At 42.7% G+C, this 23,126-nt stretch overlaps 1 protein-coding gene across 1 annotated transcript in view; it reads right to left on the bottom strand.

The window, feature by feature from the left end:
• Positions 1-21,931, bottom strand: part of ubxn4 (UBX domain protein 4) — a 67,098-nt gene extending 45,167 nt beyond the window's left edge. Inside the window, 9 exon segments of the mRNA XM_038789922.1 lie at positions 96-179; positions 181-226; positions 2,533-2,619; positions 3,740-3,866; positions 8,151-8,319; positions 9,506-9,624; positions 12,127-12,155; positions 12,288-12,390; positions 21,741-21,931. Of these exon segments, the coding sequence (XP_038645850.1) occupies positions 96-179; positions 181-226; positions 2,533-2,619; positions 3,740-3,866; positions 8,151-8,319; positions 9,506-9,624; positions 12,127-12,155; positions 12,288-12,390; positions 21,741-21,822 (846 nt within the window). The 5' untranslated portion in view covers positions 21,823-21,931.
• Positions 21,932-23,126: the final 1,195 nt, after the last annotated feature.

The raw sequence follows: 23,126 nt of genomic DNA, 5'->3' as shown, positions 1-23,126 counted from the left end.
TTGCTCTCCAGCAGTGTGTTTGCATTTTACACAGGTTGAAATTTTAAAACTATGTAAGAAGTTAAACAAAATATTTTTAATCTCAAAGCACAAACCAATGCAATCTGCTGTCTTATTCTTTCTCGTGCTAAACGCTCTTCTTCTTTGTCTCGGCTTCTTTCTTCAAGCATTCTTTTTGTTCCTGTCCTCCTCTTGTTTTCTCTTGAATTCCACCATTTCCTTACAACTTTCCTACGTTCAATTTCAACTTTAAGTTTCATTCTGAAAAAAGTTACATGTTAGAAACACTTAATAAACTAAAGACTGATTCACTTAACACTTCAATTTAGCATATTTGACCTTTTTTCTCCAGAAGGCAAGGAAAAGCAATTAAATCTACCTCAGGGGGAGGAGTGCATAATGGTATTGCCACTTGACTAGTAATCCAGAGACTCAGAGTAATGCTCTGGGGACCCTGGTTCAAATCCCACAATGGCAGATGAATTCAAAAAAAAAATCTGGAACTAAAGTCCAATGATGAACACAAAATTGTTGATTGTCACAAAACCCCACTAATATCCTTAAGGAAGGAAACCTACATGTGACTCTAGACCCACAGCAATGTGGTGACTCTTAAATTCCCTCTGAAATGGCCACTCAATTCAAGGGTAATTATGGCTGGGAAATAAATGCACAATAAGTGACGCCCACATCCCCATGAATGGGGAAAAAAAGCTAAGGTGTTGAACGACACAGAACCACTGCTGTGTCTTTTTTTGAACTTACCACTTTAAAATTTCCACAAAATAGGATACTATACTTGCATAATACATTTTCCAAATTAATCAGAACTGTTCAATCCCCACAAATAAGTAGTCCTGATGATATATTGCGCATTACATAAGAGAATCTTCCAGAGTATCAGCAGCAATGCCACAGAAGATAAATAACTACAAAATATTCAAATCCACACACTGTAGCACAAGGTTATAAATAGAATCACATGTGCTTAGGTTGGATACAGCAAGCCCGAGTGGTGTTCAATTTGCATTTCTATGCATTCTATGACATGACAACATGAGTTTTATCTTTTAGAATTTACTCGAGCTGCTGCAAAACAATTCTATTTTGACTGCAAATAAATAATTACCATACTTTTCTATATTATCTGACTTATTTCAAACCCTTTTACATACATTTGTCTTCGAATTTTAGATGACAAAAGACTGAAATTACTGAAGTTGCATTATTTCAGTGCTTTAAATGAGTATTGCATCAAAATATTTAAGAATGAATTTATCCAAAATACAAGACTCAACTTATCAGTGTTATGGAATTGATTTCAAACTGGTCAATAACCAGATCAAAACTACTTTAAGATTCAGTAGCAGTCCCCATTTTTGGACATATGAATTCATATTCAGCCCCTCAGGCGTTCTCCGTCATTTAGAACATAGAACAGTACAGCACAGAACAGGCCCTTCGGCCCTCGATGTTGTGCCGAGCCATGATCACCCTACTCAAACGCACGTATCCACCCTATACCCGTAACCCAATAACCCCCCCCCCTTAACCTTACTTTTTAGGACACTACGGGCAATTTAGCATGGCCAATCCACCTAACCCGCATATCTTTGGATTGTGGGAGGAAACCGGAGCACCCGGAGGAAACCCACGCACACACGGGGAGGACGTGCAGACTCCGCACAGACAGTGACCCAGCCGGGAATCGAACCTGGGACCCTGGAGCTGTGAAGCATTTATGCTAACCACCATGCTACCGTGTTGCCCCAAATTTAATAATATAATGGCTGATATGATAGTAACCAGAAGTTGGGTGCTTGGAACAATGCAGCGTTCACCATTCCAAGCTGTCAGATTAAAACAACGGCCCTTGTGAAAATGTATACTTCCCCAGGTTGCTGTCTGACAGATTCAAGAAAAGGTTTATGCAAAGTGGCAATTCACAATTGAAATCAGCTACAAAACCTTTCAAAGGAAGTCTGGGTGCATTCAGAACAAACGAGTTGCTGAACACAGACTTTCTTGACTCCTGCATCAAAATTACATCATCAATGTTTTAAAAAATAGCTCACCCCCAGACCTCTTTAAATCAATTATTTAATAATAATGATATTATTATAGATCCATTATTTATTTTTAAAATCCGAATTCAAATTCTCAAACTGCCATAAGTGGAATTTGAACTCAATCTCCGGGGTGTAGGCAGAGGATCTGGAATACGAGTTTCATAACATTATTTGATAAACGGGGCAGCATATTGGCGCAGTGGTTAGCACTACTGCCTCATGGCGTCGAGGGTCCTAGGTTCATCCCGGCTCCGGGTCACTGTCCGTGTGGAGTTTGCACATTTTCCCCGTGTTTTTGTGGGTTTCGTCCCCACAACCCAAAGATGTGCAGGGTAGGTGGATTGGCTACGCTAAATTGCTCCTTAATTGGAACAAATGAATTGGGTACTCTAACTTTAAAAGAAAAGAAAAAAAAACCAATCACGTCCCCAAATACAATTTGACAAAAAAATTAAAAGCACACGGAAGAAAAAATAAATCAATCCTAAAACTTACCGTTAATTCATCCTCTTTTTTCTGCTCTCTCCGCTCTTCAAGCTTCTTTGTGAGTCTAGATATAAATAACAAGATGCTAAACAAATATATAACTTGGATTTTATCATGTCACCATTCAGGCTACGGCTCAGATTTCACGATCAACAAAGAAGGAATGGCGCTTGCCACTGATCACAAAACAAACTGCTCATATAGACTGAATGAGTTCTGGATTTCCTCAATTCTGATGGCAATCTCAATTTTGTGTCGCCTACAGGAAATTGGTGACATCCAGCAGAGCAGGCAGAAAGTAGGCTGATCTATCCATCAGATCAAAGAATTGTCAAAGGCAACCAAATATGAAGTAAAAGGCAAGGAAATAAACTCTCATTTAAGTCATTTTACACAACTCAAAATAAAGATTGGCATTACACGCTAAGGGAGAATGTAAATACAAAAAATTGTTTTAAATTAACTATCTGCATTTTTTTGTTTTTTCTGAGACTCCACATTTGTAAAATTAGTTTTTTTTAAATAGACTATGAGTGGGATTTTCCAGTCCGCCCCAAGTCGACATCTGCCCGTGGGCTGGCAGGACAGGTGAGCCACATAAATTTCCATAGACTTTGTTGGGACTGGAAGATCCCGCCAGTAGCCAATGGCAAGCCAGCTCTGCCATGGAACTGGAAAATTCCAGCTTTGTACACCTGTAAAAATGCAGTTACATTTCATTCAACACGGCGTGACATATTATTCAAGAATTAGCAGCGAGAAAAGTAACTCCTGCGGAGCAGCAGGATGTCACTCACAGCAATTCTCAGGATCCACTTTTACCTGCGCTTGTATGGATGGTAGAAGTTGCTAATGGGTTTTATACACATACAACAATGAGCACTGACAGTTTCTCCATCATTACAACCACAAATTCTGGGCCATTGTGTAACAAACACACATCTCTTATTAGAAACAATGAGTTTCAAATTTTGAGGTTCACTTGATTGTAAAATTTTGGGAGGAAAAAATCAAACTACAAGAAGTACCATCCGGACCATTAAAAACCAAAAACTAATAATATTCCCATTGTTTATCTAACATTAGCAAACATCATCCATAGGTAAAATAGTAACAGAATAAATATTTTAAAAGATCAATTAAGTAACTGTCCAGTGCAGGCAAAAAGGATCAATTGAAAATACCTTTCAACTCGGGCGTTTAGGTCTTCTCCAACTTGAGAAGATGCAGAAGTTTCATCAAAGCAGCAATTACCAGACGGACCAGCATGATCTGAATGATCTTTAAGTCCAGGCATTTTAGAAGGCGATTCTGAAAAGCAGCATAATGCAGAAATTTATCTTCAAACAGAATTATATTGTGCAATGTGAGCATAAGTGTACAAAATTCATTATTTGAATGACTTTAATACTCCTTTAGTGAAGTTGATGCCTTTTTGCTGAAATGTATATATTTTCTATTGATTCGTGTGGGTGTTGTTGGCTGGACCATCATTTCTGGATTACTAGTCCTGTGACAATACCACAATTCCACTGCCCCCCAAAGTTTGCTTTGGTACTTTGCGCAAATTGACATTTATGTATGGAATCACGTAGCAAATGTTAGATTTTTAAAAAAAAAGTAGGCATTATTGTTAAACCAGATCTACCCTCACCTAACATCACACAAATGCATTCAAGCAAGGGTTACTGGAAAGGGATCAACTGCAGGAATATTCAAGAATTTCATAGAATGATAGAATTTACAGTGCAGAAGGAAGCCATTCAGCTCATTGAGTCTGCATCGGCCCTTGGAAAGAGCACCTTACCCAAGCCCACACCTCCACCACCCTATTCCCGTAACCTAGTAACCCCACCTAACCTTTTTGGACACGAAGGGCAATTTATCATGGCCAATCCATCTAACCTGCACATCTTTGAACTGAGAGAGGAAACTGGAGCACCCAAAGGAAACCCACACAGACATGGGGAGAACGTGCAGACTCCACACAGACAGTGACTCAAGTCGGGAATCGAACCTGGAACCCTGAAGATGTGAAGCAACTGTGCTAACCACTGTGCTACCGTGCTGTCCAACCATTTCCCTTCCTCAACCCAAAGACCTGGAAGCAAACTGCAAATCCTCTGGAACTGCTTCCGCCAAGATCAGCTAATTTTGAACAAAATAAAGATTGAGCCACATACTTTCCTGGTCTATTTTACAAAATATGTGGTAAGAATATGTCCCTTCAGCTTCATAATAGACCAGAATATCAACATTACTCATTTCCCATGAAAATAGTGAATTGTTTCTGTCGTAAAGTCCTCAACCACATTACTACCAACCAGAGTTGTGTGAAGAACTACTCTGACATCAGCCCTGAATTTCCTTTCTCAGCATTATTACAAGTTTTAGATTTTGACAGCCATCAAGCTGCTCAATCTTATCTTTCAAAATCTGATCCCCTTCTCCCTGTACCAAAATCAAGATTCCCCACCTTCCTAGTCATAATGTAATCTCTGACTCACCACGAGCAATGGCGAAAGATCCAAAGAAAGCACCAATCATCCAATATACACACACACATTCAGCTGCTACTCTGTCAACATGATAGCAATGTTGCAGTCTAATAAAAACACACCAACAAAATAGTACTGATACACTTTGTGATTCCCCATATTGCACATGCTTTTACTCCAGTATTCTGGCAATTAAAGGTACAAATGTACAAGTACTTTAATGGACAATGGTGGTGTGTCAATGCTTCATTCAGGCTTATGAGTGGCTGAGGTCTTAGAGAACAAAACCTAAATGAAGTTAATCAGACATGAATCATAGCTTTAACCATGCGGTAAAATAAAATATATATATATATTTTTTTTTATAAATTTAGATTACCCAATTATTTTTTCCAATTAAGGGGCAATTTAGCATGTCCAATCCACCTACTCTGCACATTTTTGGGTTGTGGGGGCGAAACCCATGCAGACACGGGGAGAATGTGCAAACTCCACACGGACAGTGACCCAGAGCCGGGATCGAACCTGGGACCTCAGCGCCGTGAGGCGGTTGTGCTAACCACTAGGCCACCGTGCTGCCCCAAAATAAATATATAACGTGAACATTGTTTATTTTGAGCCCAGCCTTTGGTTCTTAGAGTAAGAAAAGTGGCACGCAAAAGTTATTAAAACAGAGCAATTTAGTTCAGTTTATTTTGTTAGAATTTGTATGTAACATCTCGTAGTTAGAGGTCTGATTTTGTGTTTTATTAACATGAAATCGAAACCAATCTGAAGTATTTTTGGAAACAAGTGAAGTTTGATGAACAAACAGGACAGTAATGTGCAGTCATGCTGTTTTTGAAACAATGAATCTTCTTTGGTACAACCCACACGAAGTCAGAAAATACATTTGAAATGAAAAATGAAAATCGTTTATTGTCACGAGTAGGCTTCAATGAAGCTACTGTGAAAAGCCCCTAGTCGCCACATTCCAGCGCCTGTCCGGGGAGGCTGGTACATGCAATTGCATGTGCCCTTAAGCCGAGACAGTGCAGTTTCATGAAAGGCGGGTTGCTCTTTTAATGTTCAAATTGGAGATAAATACTGACTATATTCGAAATTTGAGATGGTGTGAAAACTTTATGTCATTGTAGGGAAGGTGGCACAGTGGTTAGTACTACTGCCTATGGCACTGAGGACCGGGGTTCGATCCTGGCCCCGGGTCACTGTCTGTGTGGAGTTTGCATTCTCCCCGCGTCTGTGCGGATCTCACCCCCACAACCTAAAGATGTTAGGTGGGTTAGCCACGCTTAATTGCCCCTTAATTGGAAAAAAATAATTGGGTACTCTAAATTTAAAAAAAAGCTACTCCAGGGAGATTTTAATATTATTTTGAATTTCTAAGAAAGGGAGGGAAGTGCAAAAAGCAGAAAGTAAAATTACTCTAACTACAAAATTATTTAAAAAGTTCAATTATATTTTCCAGCAAGGGGCAGAGTGGCCTCCACCTGTGTCATAACGACTCAGGAATTTCAGGGAGGCCTGACTAGATTAATTGCCTGTCATGACCCCATGAGCCACCAGGGACAATGGTTGCTGCTGGTAATACATTAAGGGAGAGGCCGACAGTTCACAGGGAACGCTGGCCAGAGGTGAATGAGTGTGAGAATGAGGTCATAGTGAGCGGGGTTGGAAGAAAGGGCCAGAGGTAAGGGCAGACGGGATGGTTTTCAGTGGTCATCCCCTGCCCAATACCAGGCCCCGGTGGCCTTCTGGAGGCATAGGAAACTGTGTTACTCGTATTTAATCCCTGGGCCGAGAGATAGTTGGTGTCAATTGGCCCAGTTGCAAGAAAAATATAAAACTCTTCTTAAGATGTCAAATGGTGTCTCTCAGGCTTAACATTCTTGAGGGATTTGTGCTTCTCTCTCTCCTCAACACACACACACACCCCAAATGACTGGGAAATGAGCTACAAACCTTTAGCTCCCAAAATTTAGTTAACAAAGAGAGAAACACAGACATGAACCTAAACAAGCCAGCTAAAAACACAGGCTTCGACATATACAAAACAGATGAATGCTTGGGGTGATTAGAGTGCCTACACTTCACAATGTTAAGAATTCAAATAACCAATGTTCATATAACAATTCATTGAAAAATAAATTAATTGTACAATTGTGCTCGATATTTGCTTAGCTGTCATGATAGAAGCACTAATGATCTATTTTCTGGGAACAAATCAAAAGACACTTTCTCATTTGGAGAATCTTCCTTCGAACTTCTCAGTCACCCCAAAACAGCATCCTCTCAGATTTATCTTAAGCAACAAATAAATGTATTTGGTGAAAATTAGGAAGGCAGAACAAGTAAACATAAAGATTCCCTCCATCCTAATGCTCTCCCCTCTTCCACTAACAGAAGAACATATTGCACAAGTAAACACAATACTTCATAAAAGAGAATGTAGTCTCAGGATCACAACAAATGATCTGAAAAACTCAATAAAGCTAAGATTTCAGCTTCCTTAAACAAACAGTAATACTTATGATGTTGATTGAGGGATAAATGTTAGCGAGGACACCAGGTAGAACTCTTCATCTAAGATGTGCCACGGAATCTTTTATGTCCACCGAGGGGGCTTTGGTGTGATGTGACATTTGAAACTATGGCATCTCCAACAGTGGAGTACCTCCTCAGTACTGCACTGGAGCGCAAGACTGCATTTTTCATTCAAGTGTCTGTGGTGGTGCTTGGACCCACAAACTTGACTCACGAGGCAAGGGGTTTACCACTAAGACACAGCGGACAAAAAGAAGAAACTTTCCAAATAAATTGATGAAATGTCAAGGAAGGCTTTCCAAATAAATTTTTAAGAACTCTTTTCAAAGTGCCAACTGAACTTGAGCACTCAAAAACAATGAAACAATTTTCTGAAAATAATCAGGTTTACTAATAAACAGACATCCTTTTGCAACCCACGTTGCTGTTTGAATTTTTCAAATCCTAATAATTGCAAATTTTTCCCCATTGTAAACCAGACTCCTTTTACCAGTGTCAGACGTCTATACACTGTATCAACAACGCTCGTTACTGGTTTGAACAGTGCATTTACCTTTGGGTCGAACTTGAAGTGCTGTTGTTGCCATTGTCTCTGTTGTTTTAGTATCTGAGACTTGTGGCACGTTGGGTTGGGTATTTTCTGGAAATTCACTTGCCTGGCTTTGGCCTACATGGTTTTCCTGGTTGTCACCGGCTGCTGCGACATTCTTTTGTCTATGCATCTAATAAAAAGCAAAGGAAATACACAAATTCAATTTGGGACAAATCCATAGAGACACTTAATTGTGGAGCTTTCTAAAAATATTAAGCCAATCAAAAATGGGTACATTTCATTCAGTAGCTTCCACACTGTGAAATTTGAATCACTAAAGTTAGTTGTTTTTGCAGACCATTGGGGAAATTATGTTCATATCCTCTAATACATACATTATGAATAACTTAGGTGTCGCACTCATTTCTGAGTCGAAGGTTCCAAAACCAGAGTCCCAATTTGGTTTGATAATTCAGGGCTGAGGGAGTTTCAGTGTTAGAGGTTTTCTCTTTTGCATGAGACCCTGTCTACCTCTTCGGGTGGACATGAAAGATCTAATTTCCACAAAAGCTGGATGCCCTGGCAAGCATTTAGCCTCAACCTACGTTACATCACATTATCTGGTCATTTATCTTTTTGTTGTTTGCTGGATTACTTTTTTAATTCTTAAAGCAAGCAACAGGTCACTTACAGCCTCAACTTTCAGCCATAAATATAATAAATGAGCATTCATTTTGAGTTTTATGATTTGCTACATGATGAAACATACTCTGATGAATGGTATTACAAAAACAATACATACTGATAAAACAGAAGATGAATTTTTGATAAATATGGTTGATACAGCAATCATTAGGATTGCAGATCTGTGTACCCATCAATGGTTCAAAGCAGTAGCACTGAAACATAATGTTGTTTTTCATTTCATCAGTAATTCAGTTCTTTAAATGACTACATGGAATTTTTAGAAAGGAAATTCTGATTTCAATGTAGCCAATGAGAGGGCTTCATTAGTTTAGTGATTCAATAATTACACTCAAGTCTCATTTTCGGACTGTTTGAGCAAAGTAAGAAAAAAATTATTTTCCTTTACATTCATCCCTGATACCTTATCACTCAATTTTAAAAACGACCATACACTTGGCTACACCAATGCTTCAATTTAGAATAGCATGCATCTGGGAAAGCCAAAGAAATTGGTAAAATGAAGCAAAAAAACCCACTTAATAGTTAGAACTCTACATTATTACAAATTAGATGACTGGTTGGTTGTCTACCAGCGTTTTGGTTACTTTAAGAATTACGTTTCAAGCATGAAAAGCAAATACAACATCAATAAACCCCATTAGATAAAAGAATAATGTCAAATTGCTTACTTCCTTCACTTTCTGAATTCGAGCTACTAGTTCCACTGCAGTCACACTTCCAGCAACAACTTCCAATGGGATTCCATTGTCTCCTATAAAAAAGCTTGATGGAATGCACACCACAGGATCTGGATGTTATTAATTTAGGGTACTATACCGAGAAAATTTGCAAAGACAAGTTGGATAATGCAGTTACTCATCTTATTCTTGTATCCATTGTGTCTATAATACTCGATAACAGGTCAAGATGTTTCCATTTCTAAAGGTTTGCAAAATTAAGAGTACTTGCACTGAATTATTTACATCAAGGTTTAAAACTGGTGGACAGCTGCTGTCTATCTTGACCCCCAATAAAACAAGTATTTTCTCCACAATGTATGTCCTAATCCATCTCCACAATGTATGTCCAGGAGACAGCTGAATGAAAAAGCCATTGTAACAGTTGTAAGGCAAACCTGAAATATCCCTCGGTGGAATTGATTCTACTTGCAGTTCTAGATTTTGTAGAAATCTGTTACCCAATTCTTGAGCAACTCAGGAAAGTATAATTCTTTAAGAAGTAGGAACGGTATTACTGTTTTACATACAATTATCCCTTTTGTAACATTACTGAAACAAGATGGTCTTATAGTAATTTAAGATGAGGTCCATCTCAAAGAGGAAAATAGTAAGACATGTCCTGCAATTAATTTCTTAGTTCAAAATTTATTTTCCTTTACTTTCCTGGATACCTTATCACTCATTTTTAAAAAAATTCTCTAACTTCTTGTACTTTTTAGTCTCATCTTCTACCATCATGTCTTTGTCTCTCTTTCACTTATCCCAAGAGCTCCATAAAATTCTGACTCAGCCTGCTTCATTACCCAGTTCTAATTCAGTGATGTGCAAGTCTTTTCATGGAATTCCTGGCAAAGGCTCATTAAATTAGTCAGGCATCTTCTGGCAATCATAGCTTAGAATTCAATCCTCTGCTTTTTGCTGCGAATTGTTGAAAATGTACTGCATTCGCAAAGTTCCAAAAGTTAAACAGTAATTAAATCACTCCTGACTGCATTAACAATTTGAAAAAAAAAGTTATTTCCCGATGGACAGACTCCTCTACTAAAAAACTTCAGGAACCAATACAATAAATTTTAATTTGAAAAATTCTGCACTTCATAATTTAGCTGTCAAATCAGCTAAATTATTGTTCATGCGCTGTTTGATAAATCATTATATATCTTCCATTCTATGATCTAGTCACACCCATTTTCCTTCTAAGATGAAGGTTTCTATGACAGAAGATTGTTCAGATTATAGTGGATTCACCTTCTTGAAAATAAAACAAAATGTTCTGCCTCCTCGTATCTTGACTTACAATCACTGGAAGTTTCCACAGGCCCTCTCCAGATTGGCCACTGTAACTTTGGTGAGAAGCCTGGAAGGGGTTTACATCAGCGTTGCAACGATCCAAGGAAATTCCCAGTGTCCTTTTCAAAACCTCTAGCTCTATTTTGATATATTTACGGGTAATAGCATATAAATAATATACCAAAAGCTGAAAACATGAAATTGGGGTACATGATTTTACTGTGTATGTTTCCCCAGATTTGTTATTTTCACAAATTCTTGGGGGTCATGATGAGAAGTTACAAAGGTATAATTTACATTCATCAAGTGGGTTAAAATGGTCAATGCATATAGACAACAATCACAGCCATTAGTAAGATGGAAACTCTATTCCACTTATTTACATCATACTTGGATGACTAAAGCAAAAATGATTGTCGATTTATAGTCTCATCTTCTACCATCATGTCTTTGTCTAAGTGGAAACTACATTGTTATTCAGATAGCAGGCTTCTTTCACTGATGCTTGTTGGGGCACAATAGCCATGCGGTTGTGGAACTGGGCTACCAACTCAAGTATCAAGAGTTAAAATCCCAACATAAACGCTAGAATTTACATTCAATAAATTTGGTAAATTGTGGGTTGGCACCAGACATAAAATGTTGCCAATCAAATGCAAAGCTATCTGGTGCTCAGTTACAGCAGGGTTATCCAAGCCAGGGACTTTGAGGCAAGTTTGGTTTGTTAATCCTTTGCTGTGGCCTGAAAATCTCCCACTGAATTCTTCTTTCTGGTTTGAGCATAAACACATTTTTTTAAATTTCCTAGAATTGGAGAATGGTCAATGTTGCCTCCTGACTGATGGACTTTGACCCATGATGGAGCATCTTTTTTGCACCAGTCCTCCAAGCCTGAGGATTTAATGACTTCAAGCTTCCAAGTTTCAGGAAAGCAGCCCAGCGGTGACAGAGAAAATAGTGCGAGATCTAGGGAGAAGGGTGCACTGGGGGCCTTATAGTTCGCATATGTGTGGTGAGAGGGAATGATATGTTTTTGCAGCTCATTTTACTGTATATATAGGAGTCTCGTGTTCAGTGTTGAGTGGATCTCACTGTGTACAGGGGTTGACATCTCTACTTATTGTTTGCAGCCCACTTCTTGATTTTAACATATATTTCTGACCTTCAGCTTCAAAGGGCTGGACATCCCCAAGTTACAGCACCACAAAAGAAAGGTACTTTTGTATGTACTACAATTTTACTTTCAGGAACAGATTGATTGAACAATGTTTAAAGGATACAGATTTGAGAAAACTGCACGCATGTTTCACTGCAGAAAAAAAAAGTAATAAATACCTTTATCAAAAATTACAATGGTACATATTTATTTCAAAACATCACAATGACAATAAACCAAAACCAACCAACAATCAGGTAAATTATCTACATTTAAAACACTTGCCTTTTAGCATCTATTTTAATAGCAACAAAAGAGTTTACAGTTGCTTCTGCTACTTCTTCAGCCTCCCAACTTGCAGCCATTTGTGTTGACTGTTCATCATCCCCTAAAAATAAAAATAACCCGCATTCAGAACATAACTGGATTACATTTCTGAACACGTGCAGTTTATATCCACCTTCAAATCAGATCAATATGTATTTTTCATCACACAATTTAAAAAATATATATTTTATTAAGGCATATATAATTTTAAAAATTTTCAAGAGCAAAAACAACAAAGTAAATAACGCCCATCCAACCAACAACCAAACCCACCAACGTGGCTTACATACATAATTCCCCAATCCCCCTTTCCTACTAGCTATTTCCCACCTCAACCAACCCCCAATGCCTCCCTCTTTCCTTTTACCCAACCCCTCCCCCCCCTCTGCTCACAGGTTACTTTCTTAATTAAGTCGATAAACAGCTGCCACCTCCGGGCGAATTTGATCTCAAGCCTGAGAAACCTGGCCATGTCACTAACCCATACCCCCGATTTTGGGGATTCAGAGTCCCTCCACGCCAATAAGATCCGTCTCTGGGCTATCAGGGAGGCAAAGGACAAAGCATCAGCCTCTCTCACCCCCTGGACTCCTGGGTTTTCCGACACACCAAAATTCACAACCTCTGGACTCGGAACCACCCATACCTTCAATACCTTTGACGTAACATCGGCAAATCCCTGCCAAAATCCCCTAAGCCTCGGACATGCCCAAAACATATGAACATGGTTTGCGGGCCCACCTGCACACCACCCACACCTGGGCCAGCAGGTGGGGAAAGGTCGAAACCTGCCTCCACACTAAGTCCCTCGCTTGCAGGTAGCGGAACCCATTCCCACCAGTCAGCTCAAACTCCTCCTCCAATTTGTCCAAACACGGGAAGCCCCCATCGATAGACAAGTCCCCAAACCGCTTGATCCCAGCTTGCTGCCACCATCGATACCCTCCATCCAGCCCCCTGCTGCAAACCGGTGGTTGCCACAAATTAGTGTCCATACCGACGCCCCCTCCTCCTCCATATGCTTCCGCCACTGTCCACACACCCTCAGGGCAGCCACTACTACCCGGCTTGGGGAGTACCGAGCCGGCGAGAACGGCAGAGGTGCCGTTCACAATAAACTTGTACCCCTACAAGAGGCCACCTCCATCTGCTCCCATACCAACCCCTCCCCCACTACTCACTTCCCAACCATTGCTATGTTCGCTGCCCAGTAGTAGTTTCTGAAATTCGGTAGAGCCCGCACCCACCCTCGGCTCCAGCAGTGCCTTCTTTACCCGTGGGATTTTATCCGCCCACACAAACCCAGAAATCACCGCATTCACCCTCTTAAAGAAAGCCTGAGGGATAAAAATAGGCAGGCGCTGAAATACAAAAACTTCAGGAGAACCGAGATCTTTACCGTCTGCACCCTCCCCACCAGTGACAACGGGAGCATATCCCTACCTTCTAAAGTCCCCTTTCATCTGCTCCACCAACCTAGCCAGATTCAGCTTGTGCAGTTGCTCCCACTGCCACACCACCTGGATGCCCAAATACCGAAAGCTCACCACCTTGAACAGCATCTCCCCCAATCGCCTCTCCTATCCTCCTATCCCCTTGTTTGAATCAGAACGATCTCACTTTTACCCAGATTCAATTTATACCCCAAAAACAGGCCAAATTCCTCTCAGATCCCCATAATCTCTCCAATCCACCCCCCCCCCCGTGGTCAGAAATATGCAAAAGTAGGTTGTCCGTCTATAGCAAGGCCCTGTGCTCCACCCTGTTCTATCCCCTGCCAGTCCTTCGATGCTCACAACGCCATCGCCAGGGCTCTATAGTCAAGACAAACAACAGTGGGGAGAGTGGACACCCCTGCGTCGTCCCCCGGTGCAGCCTAAAATAATCCGATCTCACCCGGTTCGTCCACACACTCGCCACCTGTGCCTGGTACAGCAACCAGACTAGGGTCCACAAAGGCCTTCTCCTCATCCATGGCGACCACCACCTCCACCTCTCTTGGAGGGTATCATTATCATTTAACAGCCTTCTAATGTTCACCGCCCCTACCCCTTCCTCAGCCTAGTCTGATCTACCACCCTCGGGTATGTCTCTGTATCATTGCCACGTCCGCCTTTTAAGCTTTTCAAATGTGCGAACAGACGGGCCCTCTTGACCGGCCCATTCAATCTCCTCACGTTCCATGTGATCAGCCAGGTCGGGGGGGGGTAACTCCTCTTCTTCCACTCCTCCTCTTCCCCCCCCGCTATCAACCATAACCTTCCTGGGCCAGACCCCAGTCCGCGTCCCACATCTCCTCAGGCCCGCCCTCGGGTGCCCGCCATCATCAACCCTCCCCATGTTGCCAGAGGCGGCGATGGAGTTTGTTACAGACAATGGACCAGCAGGAGAAAGAGGACATGGAACTCTGGAGAAGGTGTTCCTGTTTTGTATTTTTGTGGTTTGTCTGACCTTTGCACTGGGTTAGGGGCCGTTGCTTTGTTCTGCGTTTGTTTTGTTCTTGATGGGGGATGTTGGGTTGCTCTTTTCTTTGTGTTTGGTGGGGATTGTAAAGTTTGCACTGGGAGGATGGTTGAGCGTGGGGAAGGGGAATCAGCGGGAGGTAGGATGGTAGGTGGGGGATACCAGGCTAGCTGGGCGGGCTAGCTCACAGAAGCGCATTGGGGGGGGGGGGGGTGAGCAGGTGGTCATGTGTCGCTGGGGGTTGGGGTTGCTGTTTTGCTATTGGATGGAGAGGGGGGAGACTGCTGACAGGGGAGGGGTGTCTCTTCAGTAATAATGAGGCACTAATTTCTTCAATACTGCTGGATTGCCTCCTATTGTTTGAAGGTTACAGCCAGGCTTGAGTTGTCATTTTAAAAGGCCATCGTCCAGTTTCAAAATTTTAGAAAGTAACCATGATATATATATATATACATATATATATCAAATAAGAATATGGTGTGAGGTCTTAGCTCCGTTACAATTAGATCTATATTGCTTGCCCTACTTCCAAAAATTCTGTTTGCCTTGTATCTGCCCATTCTTGCGAGCCTTTCTATGTCCAGATCCAGTCAGTTTGTATCATCGTTTGCCACTCCTCCAGTGTTGGCATCATTGGCAAGTTTTGAAATTTCACACTCTTCCCCCAATATCCAAGTCATGATATCCGTCTTTTAAAAAAAACCGGAGTTGTTTAAGCACTGACTCTTGGGAGAATATCACGGTCTACCATACACCACTGTGAAAAATAACCACTTTGCAAGAGTCGATATTTTCTGTTCTTAAGCTAAATTTTACCCAAGCTGATGCTAACACTCCTGTTCCACGGGCTTCAGTTTTGTTAACCTTCATTTATGTGCTACTTTGTCAAACACTGTAAATACACAACACCCATTGCATTTCCTTCATCAATTTTCTGTTATTTCATCAAAAAGCTCCAGCAGATTGTGCTCGACTAATCTAAATTTTACAAATCCATGCTGGCTCTCCTTTATTTAAACCTCCGTAGGTGTCTGTTGATTTTCTTTCCCCTGATTATTGTTTCTAAAACCTTACCCACCACTGATGTCTGGAAAATGTTTCGATTGACTACTTATAATACCTCAGCTTTTAAATTTTTTTCTAACTAAGGACCAGTTTGACGTAGCCAATCCACCTACTCTTCACATCTTTGGGTTGTGGGGGTGAGACCCACGTAGACACAGGGAGAATGTGCCAACTCCACACGGAAGTGACTTGAGGTCGGAATCGTTGGTGCCGCGAGGCAACAGTGCTAACCACTGCACCACCCAGATTCCTTTGAACTTCAGTTCTTTTCATTTTTTGCTATGATGTGTTATCTTTCTTGGTATTTTTCCAGCCTTTGTAAATCTCTTTAGTGTTAATCCCATTCGCCATCATTCCTGTACACACAGACCAACATGGTCCCTGTTCAAGCCAATAGCTCAGATTTATCATTCTCCTTAAGCTCAAATTGCCTCATGGCAAGCAACCTCTATAACTTCCTCCAGCCCTATAAATCTCAGAACTGTGTTCCTCCTAACATAAATTGGATCATACCAAAACTGAGGATTCAAGAAAAACACCGCCACTTATAAAGGGAGGAATTAAAATCAAAACATGGGTGGAGAGAGAAATCAGGGCTGTTTAAATAAACACTCCCCTGTCCATAACATAATGCACAATTTCAAAGAATGTACAGGGACAGAGGGACCTTTGGATGCCTGTGAATGCCTTGATAATGGGAGGACACAATGTGAGAGTGGTTAGCAAACCATATGGGACTATGGGCTTCATTAATAGAGGTTCTGAGTACAAAAGAAGAGGAGTTTTGCTGAACCTTTCTAAAGCTCTGTTTAGGCCACATCTAGAGTACTGTGCCCATTTTGGTTAGTATACTTTAAGAAGAATGGGAGAGTCCTTGAGAGGGTGCAGAGGACGAACCTTTCTTGCATTGGGCAGCACGGTAGCATTGTGGTTAGCACAATTGCTTCACAGCTCCAGGGTCCCAGGTTAGATTCCCAGCTTGGGTCACTGTCTGTGCGGAGTCCGCACGTTCTCCCCGTTTGCGCATATGGGTTTCCTCCGGGTGCTCCGGTTTCCACCCACAGTCCAAAGATGTGCAGGTTAGAAGATTGGCTATGCTAAATTGTCATTAGTGTCTACAAAAAGGTTAAATGGGGTTATGGGGACAGGGGTGGAGGTGTGAGGATAGGGTGGAGGTATGGGCTGTGGTAGTATGCTCTTTCCAAGGGCCGGTGCAGACTCGATGGGCGGAATGACCTCCTTCTGCACTGTAAATTCTATGATTTACCCAATTCATTTTTTCCAAATAAGGGACAATTTACTGTGGCCAATTCACCTACCCTGCACATCTTTGGGTTGTGGGGGGGTGAAACCCACGCAAACACGGAGCGAATATGTATACACCACACGGACAGTGATCCAAGGCCGCGATCGAACCTGGAACCTCGGTGCCGTGAGGCAGCAGTGCTAACCAATGTGCCATTGTGCAGCCCTACATAGCGAGTTACATAGAGAGGGCCAGTGGCCGAGAGGCCATTAAGAGGATAGTAGAAGCGAAGACAGTGAATGATTTCAAAAGGAAATCTGTTGGGCACTTGGAAGGAAATAACTTGCGGAGCTACAAGGAAGGAGCAGGAGAATGGGACTGACTGGATTGTTCTCAGGAAAGTTGGCATGCACTCTAAGGACTGAATGACGCTATAACAAATAAGGTGTAAAGATTTATATATACACATGGAATAAAACAGAAGAAAACAAAGTAACATAATGAACCAGCACTAGACCCTGATTCCTCAGCAATTCTTGAAAGTCATTTGTGGAGGACGAATTGAAGATAATTAGTATCACCAGAAAAATAGTTTTGCAGAAATTAATGGGACTAAAGCCAATAATCCCCAGGGTCTGATCATCCACATTCCAGGGTACTAAAGCAGGTGGCCATGGAAATAGTGGATATGTTGGATGTCATCTTCCAAAATTCTGTCGACTCTAACAGTCCCAGCAGATTGGAGGGTCGCAAATGTAACCCTGATACTTAAAAAGTGAGGGAGGAAATGTAATTACAGACCACTTAGCCGAACATCAGTAGCACGGAAAATACTAGAGTCTATTTAAAGGATGCAGTAACAGGACACTTAGAAAATATCAAAGGGATTAGAAAAATTCAGCATGGATTTATGAAAGGGAAATCATGTTTGACAAACCTACCGGAGTTCGAGGATATAACTAGTAGAATAGATGAGTGAACCAGTGGATATGCTGTATTGGGATTTTTGGAAAGCTTTTGACAAAGTCCCACATAAGAGATCAGTGTGCAAAATTAAAGCATGTGGGATTGGGGCTATATGTCGGTGTAGATTGAGAATTATTTGGCAGGCAGGAAACAGAATGGGATTATGTGGGTCTTTTTCAAAGTGACAGGTCGAGACTAGTAGTGTCCCACAGGGATCAGTATTTGGGCCCCAGCGATTCACAATATACATCAATGATTTGGATGAGGGAACCACAAGTAATAATTCCAAGTTAGTTGATGACATGAAACTTGGTGGAAACGTGAGTGGTGAAGAAGATGTCTATAGGCTTCAAGGTGATTGAGACAGGTTGTGTGGGCAAATACATGGCAGATGTAGCATAACGTGTTAAATGTGAAGCTATCCACTTTGGATGGCAAAACACAATGACACAGTATTATTTAAATAGAAATAGATTGGAAAATGTTGATGCACAAAGGGACCCAGCTGTCCTAATATACCAATCACTGAATCAAGCATGTAGCTGCAGCACACAGTTAGGAAAGCAAATGATATGTTGGCCTTCAGTGCAAGAGGATTTGAGTACAGGAACAATGATGTCTTACTGCAGCTGTACAGTGCCTTGGTGAGACCACTCCTGGAGTGGTGTGTGCAATTTCGGTCTCCTTATCTAAGAAAGGATATACTTGCCAGAGAAGGAGTGCCAGGGGCTGGTTTAGCACACTAGGCTAAATCGCTGGTTTTTAAAGCAGACCAAGGCAGGCCAGCAGCACGGTTCAATTCCCGTACCAGCCTCCTCCAACAGGCGCCGGAATGTGGCAACTAGGGGCTTTTCACAGTAACTTCATTGAAGCCTATTCGTGACAATAAGCGATTTCCATTTTCATATTGAAGATTCACTAGATTGATTACTGGGATGGCAGGATTGTTATACAAGGAGGTCAGGTCAATTGCGCCTGTATTCACTGGAATTTAGAAGAATGAGATCTCTAATAATAATAATCTTTATTGTCACAAGTAGGCTTATATTAACACTACAATTAAGTTACTGTGAAGAACCCCTAGTCGCCACATTACGGCGCCTGTTCGGGTACATAGAGGGAGAATTCAGAATGTCCAATTCACCTAACAAGCACGTCCTTCAGGACTTGTGGGAGGAAACTGGAGCATCCGGCGGACACCCACGCAGACACAGGGAGAACGTGCAGACTCCGCACAGTGACCCAAACTGGCAATCGAACCTGGGATCCCGGCATTGTGAAGCAACTGTGCTACCGTGCCGCCCCATCTAATTGAAAGGTATAACATTCTGACAGGCTGGACACATTGGATGCAGGGATGTTGTTTCCTCTGGCCTGGCGGTGGGGCGGTGGGGGGGGGGGGGGGGGGGGGGGGGAAGAGAGAGAGAGAGAGAGAGAGAGAGAGTCTAGAATAAGGTGTCACAGTCTCAGGCTATGAGGTAGGCCATTTAGAACTGAGATGAGAAATTTCTTCACTCCGAGGGTGGTGAACCTGTATAATTCTCTAACACAGAAAGCTGTGGAGTTCAAATCATTGACTATTTAAGAAGGAAATAGATTTCTAAACTCTAAAGGTGTTAAGAAGTATGGCATTAAGACAAAGGATCACCCATGATCATGTTGAATGGCGGAGCAGGCTCAAAGGGCCGAATGGCCTCTTCCTACTATGCTACTCACATACAGGAGTATGTGCTTGATTTCAGTGATTGGTATATTACGTACAGGAAGTAGGAGGAAGAATCAAATAATGAATCAAGCTTATTTTGACAGTACTGCCATTTCTGGAGCTAAAATCTGTAAGCCATTTTATGACTAATAATTTTAAAAGACAGCATACAATTACTAACTGTGTGCAGCGAAGACTTGAACATCAATCAGAGTTGATTATCAAGATATAGCGTTGTACCTGCTGTGCTGAATCTGGAGAAAGGTTATAACTAACTGTGGTGATTACTCTCACAGCTACTTTATTTTTACATGCTTTGAGTAAGGAAAGTTAGTTGTGTTAAAGATAAGACTTCATACTTTAGTTCATTTCTCCATCTCTAGTAAGGCAAAAGTAAAACAGCTTTCTTTGCTCAAACTATTGGCAGATATTTTTAGATTATTAATCTGCTTAGCTTAATGTACAACAAATTAAGCAAGCTAAATAAGACACCATAATAATAATAATTGCTTATTGTCACAAGTAGGCTTCGATGAAGTTACTGTGAAAAGCCCCTAGTCGCCACATTCGGGGAGGCTGGTATGGGAATTGAACCCGTGCTGCTGGCCTTGTTCTGCATTACAAGTCAGCTGTTTAGCCCACTGTGCTAAACCAGCCATCATATTTTCAATCATAAAAATTCAATGGTCAGAGACATATTTTCAACATCAGTTGTGGGCATTGTAATATTGCAGCTAATTTATCCCTATGCTTTCAGTCGAAAATGTGAATTTCCAGGGTTTGAAATGAGTATTAAACATCCATTTACACTTGAAAATTGGATGATCTTATTTTGCCGAAATTGTGGGTACAGCTTGTTATTTACTTTGTCAATTTGTGAGAATAAAGTCAAACTATTGAAACTCAGTTCCTTACTTATGTAATAGATTAACTTGTTCTCTGTCAGTGCAATGACAATCCCAGAGATATGCTTGCTTCAGGACACAACAACTGATGCTCTCAACATTCCTGTTGGTGTGATGACTATTTATACACGTTTAAATTATACCACAAAGTACTGGTTCATCTTTCAGGCTTTTCAAAAATGTTGTAAAGTGTCATAATTTTCCAATCTCCCCCCCCCCCCCCCCCAAAAAAAACTTTGGACCTGCTACATGTAAACACTTTAAACATGGATTTATGTCGATGTATAGACTTACTTTCAGAGAAGTGTTTGGACTTGAACATATCAAGTTTGAATCGCTAGTCATCTATTTTCGATTGTAACGGGGGGGGGGGGGGGGGGGGGATAAAGGTGGCCCCGTTGTACAAGGTGTGTGTAACAGGGGCAAAACTAACTAAAAAGAATCACTGAGTTTGCCAGTTTGGTGTACAATTGTAGATTCAAGGAGAGGTACGATGGTGTGTGACGGACGAGGTTGATGATACCTGCCAAGAGTCACCACCACCTTCGTTGAAAAGAAATAGCAAACTCTAATGTTGATCTGCAGACCCGATACAGTGACGCACAGACAAGTGCACTATTATGTTATTTGTGGACAACAAAACAATGACACACGCAACACACAGCTCTTCTATCCCTTTAGTTGTTTGCTGAAGTTCACCAAAACTGCCTATGAAATCTTCACTGGCCAGTGTGGTTTGGGGGGGGGGTTCAGGTAACATAGCCCGCAAGAATATTTCAGTCAAAATAACAACCTCTTCCACAAACCATGTAAAATGTCTGTACATTGACAGCACGGCTGCCTCTACATCCCCAGTGTTGTATTTACACAGTTTGTTTATAGATTGAAAGCTGGAAACCCTGTTGGAATTGACAATCCGGCCAACATTTTAAAGGGGACGCTAGAGATGACGTGTCCGGCCCGAGCTCCGGCTCCAAGGGCAGGTTGAAGCCGGAATGACAAGGCTGCTTTACGGCGAGGCCCAGACCGGGCCCAGCCCACCTTCCCCACCCATTCCATACCTCGGATAAAAACTATAAAAACCGCGTTGTGTTGCTTGGCGAAGGCTATAGCTTCGGGAATGCTGCCGCTGAACCAGCGCATTGTGCAGACTCTCTGGTCACCCAGCCCGCGATACACCGCCGCTCAGCTTTCCTCCTCCGCCGCCTCCGCTCCCTCTCCCGTTCACAACGGCAGTGACGCGCCACCCACCTTGCACCAGTCACACTCGCCTCAGCGCCGTCAATCAGCACGAGGAGGCGGGCCCTGGACCTGTCCATCACCCCGGTGAGGCGGGCCCTGGACCTGTCCATCACCTCGGGGAGGCGGGCCCTGGACCTGTCCATCACCCCGGGGAGGCGGGTCCTGGCTCTGTGCATCACTCCGGGGAGGCGGGCCCTGGGCCTGTCCATCACCCCGGGGAGGCGGGACCTGGCTCTGTCCATCTCCCCGGGGAGGCGGACCCTGGGCCTGTTCATCACCAACCGGGGAGGCGGGCCTTGAGCCTGCCCATCACCCCGGGGAGGCGGATCCTGGGTCTGTCCATCACCCCGGGGAGGCGGGTCCTGGGTCTGTCCATCACCAACCAGGGAGGCGGGTCCTAGGCCTGCTCATCACCCCGGGGAGTCGTGTGCTAGGCCTGTCCATCACCCCAGGATGTGGAGATGCCGGCGTTGGACTGGGGTGAGCACAGTAAGAAATCTTACACCACCAGGTTAAAGTCCAACAGGTTTGTTTCAAACACGAGCGTTCGGAGCGCAGCTCCTTCCTCAGATGACCCACCTCTCCATTCACCTGAGGAAGGAGCTGTGCTCCGAAAGCTCGTGTTTGAAACAAACCTGTTGGACTTTAACCTGGTGTTGTAAGACTTCTTACTGTCATCACCCCGGGGAGACGGGTCCTGGGTCTGTCCATCACCCCGGGGAGGCGGGCCCTGGGCCGGTCCATCACCTCCTAGAGGCACGCCCTTGGCCTGTCCATCATGCCGGGGCGAGAACTGGGCCTGTCCATCTCTCCCAGGAGGCAGGCGCCAGGCTTGTCCATCACCCCTGGGGACGCCCGCACTAGGCCTATCCAACCCAGGGTGGCGTGCCTTGGACCCATCACCCCCAGGAGGCGGGCCCTACCTGTCAATCACCCCAGGGAGGCAGATCCCTGTCAATCATCTGGCAGGGGTAGACTACTGTCACTGAAATATGAGGAAGGAGCAGTGCTCCGAAAGCTAGCGTTTGAAACAAACATGTTGGACGTTAACCTGGCACTATAATTTGGCAGCACGGTAGCAAGCATAAATGCTTCACAGCTCCAGGGTCCCAGGTTCGATTCCCGGCTGGGTCACTGTCTGTGCGGAGTCTGCACGTCCTCCCTGTGTGTGCGTGGGTTTCCTCCGGGTGCTCCGGTTTCCTCCC

This window comes from Scyliorhinus canicula, chromosome 2, assembly GCF_902713615.1.
Source record: "Scyliorhinus canicula chromosome 2, sScyCan1.1, whole genome shotgun sequence".
Lineage (NCBI taxonomy): Eukaryota > Metazoa > Chordata > Chondrichthyes > Carcharhiniformes > Scyliorhinidae > Scyliorhinus > Scyliorhinus canicula.
This window is presented reverse-complemented; position numbering and strand designations above follow the sequence as displayed.